Here is a 9,939-nt window from a genome sequence, read left to right on the forward strand (position 1 = left end):
CTTTTGGGAGCACTAATTATTACAAATAATTGTTATTGCTTTGTGGTTATTATATATGTAGTACATTTCATATATTATATCAATATTTTTTTTAATGAGGTGAAGATACTATACATACATATTCACATCTGGTTTATCAATATTTAATGAAATCATTTGAATGTTATAAAATTATTTCTATAAATTTACTGTGAAAAACATTCTGAAGCCACACATCTGATTTAAATGGGATTATTAAATACTCGTGTGCTTCCTCCATCTTTTTTTCAAGTGTTTTCCTACCATTGTTTTAAAAATAGATCTCATTATATTCACATAAATGCAAGCACATTTCCCTCCATCAGTGTTAATACTGAGTAAGACTCAAACCTTCCTTGTTTGCCAAGTTCATTAAACGAGCTACATTCACTGGCTCAACTCCAAACAGCATAGGTCAGTCCTGACCGACAGCAACACAGTTTAATGTGATATGAGCACTGGTGTTTGTATGTAAATGTATTTGCAGACACTAACAACACTCCATCCTTTCTGTGAAAGTATAAGTGGACCACTTGCAAGCACAGATTGGTAAACTGTTAAATGCAGACTGAGTTATCTCAAATAACTTATTTTTATGATGAGATGTCTGTTTGCCTGCGTCAGGCTGGCGACCTGTCCAGGGTGTACCCCGTCTCTTGCCCTATAGTAGCTGGGATAGGCTCCAGGCCCCCCGGGACCCTGATAAGGATAAGTTGAAGAGAATGGATGGATGTTCACGGCGTACACAGAACAAATCTTGCTGACACTGATAATGTACAGATTTCACCCTTGGCATTCCCATGAGGTTGAGTAGTGTCCTAAAATCCAAAACATTCCCTTTAGTTCATGCATGTTGATACATGAAATATCTTTGCCACTAGGCTAGGAGAAAATGTGGTATGTCATTGATCCGATTACAAAGTCAGAGCAAATATCTAGACAGTGATTGTGTAATACAGCTAAACATTTAATGTCATTTTATTAGGAAAAATTAGATTTTACATCAAAGTAAAATATGTTTCTCCATTCTTTCTTTTTTAATTGAAGTGGCAACCCCCCTTCTGATCTCTCTGGATAGATTACCCCTTCATAACAAATGTAGGGCTGAATCCAGCCAGCATGTTTGGGCCAAAAATTCAAATTTATTTTAAATCTAACTGTCCAACTGTCTCCAATATGACCTTATTGGAGCTCTTTGTTTGTTACCTGCTGCTTTAAAAATGTTTCCTTGTGGTATGAATGGTAGTATTGTGTCGACCCACTGGAACATAAAGAAAAACATCCTTTAAAGCACAACTGAATGTATTTTATGATTGATTTGAAATGTGAAAGTGTAGTATCTAATGGTGTCGTGGGCTGTTTCATAGGCTTCCTCAGATTTCTTGATAGCCACCCTATGCATCGTGTCACTTCATCCCTCAACACTCGCACAGACGTAATAGACAATTTAATACAATCCACTTGCTTTACTCTCTTTCAGTATTTACAGCAATATTATGGCATCTAAGGCATTTTTCACTTGTCAAAAAATATACAAAAATAAAGTTGCATCTGTTTCTTCCCATGTCACAACTGTCATCAGTCCATCACTTTTGCTGCGCCTAGGAAGAGCTAGGTGATTTTCCTGTTCCGCTTCGCTCTACGTGTGGACGGAAATCTGATGAACTCAAATGGTTTACTTTGGTCCGTGTTGGGGAAGGGAGGTAATCCTGTGTGCAGCCTCTTGATGAAATGGACTTCTCTCTGATTCTCCCTCGTTCTGGAGGCTTTGATGGGCCTCCCTTTCCGGGTGAAAGCCACATACCAGCCCTCATACTTGGCATTCTGGAAGGCTGTGTAATTGTTCTCCAGTACAATCTCAGTGAAGATACAATCTTTGCTCCGGCCATTTGGCTGTGTGAGAAGACAGAAAGGTTTCTTGTGTTACACCTGGACAAAAACTGATTCATCTATATATAAAATTATTGCTGGAACTCATGGAATAAATGACTTTATACAGTGTCAAGAAAATGTCAGTTCAAACAGCTTAAAATAAGACTAACATTTGGAAGACAAAACCAAATTCTGATATAAATGAGATGCTGAGAGAACGAGCAATAACCCAGAACAATAACCCTTCTTATTTCAGTTTACTCAACAGTGAGCTTCTGCTGACTCACTTATGCAAATAGCTTCTGATGTGTGTCAGGTAGAATTCTTATTTTCTTTCTTCACTAATTGCAAAAACAAAACGTATTCAGATTGCCTAAGGTGACTGTTAGGGCTGGAACTGGCTGGAGCCTTTATGACTTGTATTCATGGATTTCAGTTGGAATTATTGTTCTATTTGTTCCCTTATTGCCAAGATTTGGAAGAAAAATGGAAAACCAAAACGTTCATATTATCATTGCCTACGATTAGTTAGGGTTAAAGTTGTGATCGTCAATGATAACGACTTAAGCCTCACGTGGTTAAATGCTGGCAAATATTGTTACCTTTGCACAGAGATGTGCTAGCTGTCTTTATGCTGCGCTAAGCTTCTGATTTTAGATTATGTTAAAACAGTTGATAGGTATCAAATTAAAAATGTAATCACCCCTTTCCCCAATGATCAAAGGAAACTAATGTGATTTAATCATTTGTTGTCATCTTCTGATATGTTGATAACAGGTACAATCTATAATACTAGAAAAATGTAACAGAAAATGTGTGATGGTTACATTCAAGTTTGTTGCAACTTTGTACACAGAATTATTGAAAAGAACTGTTCTTTTTATCTTTACCTACAGACTGTGTCACTGAACTTCTTATCTCTGTACAGATATCACAGCAGCCACAATTTCAACACCTCTGAATCGTGATGAGAACAAGATTTATGACTTGTCATGTCAGCCAGATATGTGATTCCATCTTTTCCATTTCCGTGAAGGAAGTGGAGAGTTGACTTATGACCAAACACACAGGGTGTGCATGATGGGAGGGTATTTCCCCCAGTCATTGTCAACCATGGCCAATAGGACTGAGTGATATCACTCAGTCCTGAGAGGATCCCTTTTTTCCAGTACTACATCATGTCCTGAAGTGACTGACAAGGTATGAGAATTCAGTAACAATGGACTGGAGCTTTAGCATCTGAGCTACAGTGTATGTTTTATTGGATATGCAGTGTGTTAAAGTAAAGTCTGTATTTCCTCTGAGGAAAAGTTTTCTCATAAGTGGTAAGTTTTCTTATGGGAAGATGGTTACGCTAACTTTACATGCTACAGACGGAACAATAGCACTGATGTGTTCTACCTGATGTGTTCATTTTCAAGATGTTCAAGGTGTTCATTTTGCCTTAACCTCTCAGTATCCACCAGCATCCACCAGATCATTGGGAACCTAGGGTTACAGTTAGGGTTAGGAGTGGGGTTTGCGTTCAGTTAATATCTACCCCAAATAAAAGTTTTGGAAAAAAAAATACTGCACTGGCAAAGTGTGCTTCATTTAAAATATAAAATATTGTAGTTTCTGAAAACCTTCCTATTTAGAGTGTAGCTAAAACAAAACCCAACACTAACCCTAGATGGGTTGACCTGGTGGATGTCTACTATAACACAGTTTGACTGCTTTTTTGTTTCTTTATTTCTTTTTGCTTCACCACATTTGTCCCCTACTTTGCTCACTAAAGTCAGCATAGGTGTAGTTTCTGTGTTAACACATGCTCCTCAACACATACCTTTCCAACAAGCTTCCCCTTCCGGTTCATACAGAGGTAGCGCCCACTTTCTGCACCTCTTATCCTAACTCGACTGCCAAAGGTGTCTGTCTCAACAAACAGGCGAGCTGCGGGAAAGACACAAGACTGTCAGGGGGCTGAAGACAAAAGGAGCCTAGGACACAGACTCACTTTTGTCGTGTGTGTGGAATAAGGCATGTACAAAATGTCTTTATGGGAATCAGGTATTATTGAAAACACACAGTGACACTGAAATATAAAGCTCAATTTCTTCATAGTATGACCAGCATTTAGTGTCTGCTATTCACTACAGATATAAAACCTGCAGGGATAATGAGTTAATGCTGTTAGTATAAGAATCTGCACTTCTTTGCTCTGTGGACTCTGTTGAGCTGAAACTCCTTAGTGATAACAACCTGATGAAAGTCAAAACACCAACTGATTAAACAAATGTTATGTCTGGTCATTAAAGACCTAGATCTTGCAAGCTGAATATACATTCTCACTTATTATTCTGCAGTTAATCATGGCCATTACAACAGTCTTGTGTATTGGGACTACAGAAACAAAGGGCTTGTCCTAATCAGCCACTAAATTCATCAGACGATGGTTTCATGGATGCAGCAGGGAGGCTGAATTAACATACAGGACTGAAAACACCTCAAAGTGGGAGGGACGGGCAGGCTGGATGTGAAACTGCTGGCTTTGCCTGAGGACATCAGTGCCCAGCAGGGGCTAAATAGCTGCGCTGTGGGGAACCACAAAACTCCAGATTGTCACTAATTCCTCGGAAGAGTCTCTTTAACAAGGCATTGTCACTGATTGCAGACTAGTGTACTGCATTCTGCCAAACTATGCAAAACCCTTAACCTCTTAACCTCCACCAAGTCATTTGTGACTTATTGGGACAGGAGAACGGTTTCGGTTCAGCTGACGTCTCAGTGGATTTCAACTGAATCTCTACTGAATATAGAATTTTCTCCTATTTGGAAGATCGAAATGTTAAAGCTTTTAACAGAAAAAAATGTATGACACTTTATTAACATGTTCAGCTACTTTGTGGAAAATGGCCCTTTTTTAGTATGTGGCTAGCATCATTTTGTGCCTTTTGATGATGCAACTATTACAATATATAGAAATTGTGGAATGAACAAACTTTTGGATTTTGGAAAAATAAATTAATACTCAAAGCCTACTGATGATATCCATGATTTTTAAATATCAAATAGATTGTGAATGTAATACACATTTGAGATATGGTAAATAAGTATGCAATTGCTCTTTTCAAGGTTTCTGTACAGGTATAGTTACATAGTCACAAAATGTACTATCATTATCATCATTATTATTGTTATTGTTATTATTATTATTATTATTATTATTATTATTATTATTATTATTATTATTATTATTATAGTTTGCTAAGGAAACATTAATAATAATATCAGTAATATTTTACATGAATATTCAGCCATAATATTAATGTAGAGAAAAGTTCATATTGTGGCAGCTCTACTCAAAATAAAAATACAATCCGGTGGTGAGTCTGTCAATATAAATGTATTAAATTATATCTAAATGTATAAAACTAGTTTGTGATCATTACATATTTATCCCGACACGTTTTAAATGATGTTAATTGCCCAAATGTTAACTGTGCTTCACAGTATGCGTGTTTGAACAAAAATGTACCTTTACATTAAGAAAAAGAAGAACATAAAACAAATCAGTTGAAAATCTTTTTCACGTAAATGTTTTTGTATTATTTTTTCGAGGGATGGGCTGCTGGAAAGAAATATCTTTATATCATGAAATATCTACCGGTAGGCCTTAGTGATCGTAATCCTTGGTTATTCTTAAAGTAACTTGTTAGCTCTTACCGTACAGATTTCCATCCTCGGCGGTGGCGGTGACCCTTTTGCCGTGAATCTGGACGTGTTTCCCGCTAGTGCGACTGTAGAGCTGGTAAACTCTGACCTGTCTTCGGCTGAGCTGGTCCGTCACTGCGCCCTGCGTCCTCACATACTGGTTAAAATTAGGAGACGGGTGATTCTCCCCCTTTTTTATGCAAAGGGAAAAATGAAATACATAATGTTGTCTTTCTAATCTGGGATAAAGAAACGATAGCCAATTTTAGAAGCACCAAAATACGTCAGATTTTTTTCACAAATGAATATTCTTTTGCACACTAACATCGGCACTCATATTCAAATGTCGTTTGGATCGCAGCCTTGTAATTGTTCCTTCTTTCAGCTATTCCTTATTGTTAACAGGTTTAAGTTTTAGTGGCTTACCTGAGCCTGACACCACAGCACGAAAAAATGAAACGATCTGCAGGAGTAACAAAAAATGAATGAGCAACAAAGAAGTGATTTTTTTGTGGCTATCATACAATCAGAGTGTGTGGCCCGCTTACATGTAAATACAGTGTTGGTTTATTCCATACATTCTCTCTCTTATTTTAACCGGTCAAGGAGCAGAGTTCTTTCGGCAGTAAATCCCAGAAGGATGCGGTAAATAAATCCAAGCGTTCCCACAGTGTCGCATATGCACTCCTGACCTGTCCATCCACACCGACAAAGTCTGCAGCAGTTATTTCCTGTCACATTTATCAGAAAACTGATCCAGCTGATTGGGTAGTGAAAAATTCTTCGAAACATCAAAAGCGGACGCATCCATTATAAAGCAGAAAGGCTGTAATGCTGCTCTTTACATGACTAGGATGGAAACGTGAGGGGATCCCCAGCTCGCTGCGCTGCTGCTTGGTTTGATTCCAGCTTTTGAAAAGCCCTCTGTGTCACTGGGACCCGGCTACTCACTGGTTAAATGGTGAAAGGCTCAAGTCCCTCCTTGAAATCTTGTGGGTGGGGACAGCAGCGGGACCAATAATTTACAGTTTGTCAGAAGTGCTAAAACAGATTTCTCGAAACTTTCTGAGCTTTTCTTGAAACTGTAAATGCAAAATACAGTTTTCACAGCAAATCTGCATCACACACAGTTTCAGTACAACGAAAAACTCGTTTGCCCTGAACAAAGGTTCAGTCAGTCTGTTTGTTGCAGATGTTGATGATTACGCTTCAATTCTTTAAAAATACCCACAGGATCTATTTTTCGATTTACCCCTGCAATTCACTGCTGTCGTGGATTAGTGATATATAAATAACTGAAGCGAATGCTGCTGTCAGTGTTGTGTTTAAGAAATGACATCTGTGCTTTAGTTATGTTCAACTTGTCCTTCCAGAGGGAAACACCTGGGACAGGTCGCCTGTCTGTCAGGGTTTAATCTACTTTCAACATTAATTACAGCACTGTGTTTGAAAATGAGAAGCCTAATAGCAATTTATGGGAAATGTTGGGAGGTGTTAATGAAACTATAGCAACCCCTCACAACACTTCTGCTTGTGTTACCTGGTCACACTTTGGGCTCATGTAAAACAAATCATTTAGACAAAAAGTGTGTTTTTTCTTCACATGAGCAATCAGCATCCCGAGAGAAGCTCCCGAGCTGCGCTAACAGTGGAGTTCAGAACAGCCTTTTCTTAATCCGGCCAAAACAGTGTAAGAAATCTACGCAAGCCAATTTTGGATGTTGTCCTTAGGTTTTTTTTTCTGTTCCGATTTAATGTTGAAAACCACTCTAGTTTGTAAAAGCTCTCTGTTCAAGATAAATGACCTTTTGTTTTCCTACCCCACATAAAGCTTTATAATGTGAAAACAGGAGTGCAACTGGACACAATACCAGTGCAAGATTGTTGAAACCCAGCAGATAAACATCAGTCACCAGCTCTGCTATGTTTGCTACAAGTGTGAGACGGACAGCACATGAGTTTTCTGAAAAAATATATATAGCAGTTTCTGCCTTACCTGAAGGCTCTTCCTGGAGCACTCACCTCACTTACTCAACTGCCTGCAGCATTCTCTCCACCTGTGGAAAAGCAGACCAGTCACCTCTTCCTCAGGAGTCCAAGTAAGCTACCTCACTTTCACTCACTAATTGGACTTTCCTTACAGAACTTATTTGGACTTCTCAGACTAATAGCTCTCTGTTCACCCAGAGTCACACCTGTCATGTTCATATCAGCTAAGAAGAGTCACCTCCGTCCTTGCTGCCTAAGTTCAGCCCATGTGGCCCATTAACAAAAAGTGGTTTGGGGTTCAGTGGTTGAAGCACTGATCTTCCACTCAGCAGATGCCCAGTAGACATTAAAGCAATAGTCAGTGGTTTTGAGACTGCATACTGGCCACTGTGTTCCCGTATTACATTCCCTATGGGCTGTTTTAACTGCATGCAATCAACGCATGGTCAGATACACGATATTGTCAAAGGTAGTCTCTTTCCCATGTAAATCACTGAATTCGGGAGTTCCAATCATTTCCATGGCCACAGGTGTATAAAATCAGTGACCTAGTCATGCAGACTGCTTCTACAAACATTTGTGAAAGAACGAGTCTCTCTCAGGAGCCCCCTGGGGAACAAGTCCAGTCATGAAAAGGCCTCGCTACTAAATATTCCACAGTCAACTTTTAATGGTACTATAACTATGTGAAAGCGACTGGTAATGACAGAAACTCAGACAAGAAGTGGTAGGGCTGAATAAAATCACTTAGTGTGGTCGGTGGATGCTGAGGCAGAAGGTCTTCATCTTTCTGCATAGTCAATTGTTACAGACCTCCCCACCTCATGTGGCCTTCGGATTAGCTCAAGAGCAGCGCATGAAGAGCTGCATCCAAACCTTATATCACTGAGCACAATGCAAATCCAGGGATACAGTGGTGTAAAGCACATCTCCACTGGACTGTAGGTGTAGACGGGTTCTCTGGAGCGATTAATCACGCTTCTCCATCTGGCAATCTGACGGATGAGTCTGATCTGCGGTTGTTTTTCAGGAGTTGGGCTCAGATCCTTAACTCCAGTGAAAGAAACTCTTAATGCTTCAGCATACCAAGACAGCTCTGGACAATTTCATATTCCCAACTTTCTGGGAACAGTTTTGGCATGAACGTTACGGTTCCAATCTGACCGTGCACTAGCGCACAAAGCAAGGGCCATAAAAGCATGAATGAGCGAGTTTGGTGTGAAAGAACTAGACTGGCCTACAGAGAGTCATGAGCTCAAACAGATGGAATACATTTGGGGTGAATTAGTATCATCAGTATCTGACCTCAGCTGACCTGGAAACTTCTGTCCAGGTACCCTCTCCTCCAACAAAATGGGAAACCCTGAACAAACCTTAATTCTGTGTTGCATTGTCAGGATTTAGAAATTTGATTTAGAGCAGTAAAATGTTACCTGCATGCAAAATGCTCAAAAACAATAAACAACAAGAAGAAAACAGAAAATCAAACAGAAATGAAAAAAGACGAATGAGACAAAATGAAAGAGAAAATAAAGGAAGGTAAAAAAGAGGAGCCAGAAAGGACAAGGAAAAGAAAGATGATGGGGAGAATTAGAACAGGGGAATATGAGAGGTGAAAAAGAACAGAAAAGGCAAGTGGAGAAAAACTAAAGAGGGGAATAGGAACGAGAGAAAAGGTAGAGAAGAAAAAATGATCAAAGAAGATCTGAGAAGACAGCAGAGCTGGTAGATGGGCGTGTATTTTGTTAGCTGCTGGGTCCAGATGAGGTGTATTTTGTGAACAACAGTGTAACATGAAGCTTCAAGTGCCTTCACATCTTGGCCTTCTCACGTTCTCTTGACCTCACTACTACAATCATCCCCACCGAGGGCAATAAAGCAGTAAAATGCAGCAGTTAGGCATCTCTGACATGTTGATCTGTTTTTAACTGCTTGACAGGAGTCACTGTTACTGACTGCTGATGTCACCTTTACTGTAAGCCCATCAACTCATCCATCAGTTCTCCTCTAGTGGAACAACAATTAGTATTGTCTTAGTAAGAAAACACACACTTAGTAATGTGAGTGATGATTTAACAGCATGATGCAGGCTGCAGCAAGTGTGTTTTTGTTTGCCTGGGGAAATAACTTGGCCTGTGCCAGCTTATAATGCTGCAGTGACAGTTCCACATCATCCATGTGATGAGAACGCTCTCTCCCATTCACCGTAAACTGTCTGAAAGAAAAAATAAACTGACAACAAATTTCTTACAAACAGCATAAATTCAGTGACTGAGTGAATGATTTGTTCATGTGATAAATGAAATGATAAAACCTGGATTTCAGACAATAAGAAAACTAAGACTAGGAAAATTATATTAGAGATTA

At 39.2% G+C, this 9,939-nt stretch overlaps 1 protein-coding gene across 2 annotated transcripts; it reads right to left on the minus strand.

Annotated features, from left to right (window-relative positions):
• Positions 1-1,047: 1,047 nt before the first annotated feature.
• Positions 1,048-6,648, minus strand: fgf17 (fibroblast growth factor 17). 2 transcript variants are annotated; one of them, XM_042215001.1, is made up of 5 exons: positions 6,132-6,648; positions 6,010-6,046; positions 5,596-5,740; positions 3,716-3,822; positions 1,048-1,911 (listed from the first exon to the last, which is right to left on the minus strand). In XM_042215001.1, exons 1-5 carry the CDS (start codon positions 6,161-6,163, stop codon positions 1,630-1,632), a joined length of 603 nt encoding a protein of 200 aa, XP_042070935.1. In that variant the 5' UTR covers positions 6,164-6,648; the 3' UTR covers positions 1,048-1,629. The 2 variants fall into 2 exon arrangements, with proteins under 2 accessions (XP_042070935.1, XP_042070934.1); XM_042215000.1 differs by having other exon boundaries at positions 5,596-5,773.
• Between the last annotated feature and the right edge of the window lie 3,291 nt (positions 6,649-9,939).

The sequence above is a fragment of the Haplochromis burtoni genome, unplaced genomic scaffold (genome assembly GCF_018398535.1).
Source record: "Haplochromis burtoni strain Fernald_Lab_line unplaced genomic scaffold, NCSU_Asbu1 Contig_639, whole genome shotgun sequence".
NCBI lineage: Eukaryota > Metazoa > Chordata > Actinopteri > Cichliformes > Cichlidae > Haplochromis > Haplochromis burtoni.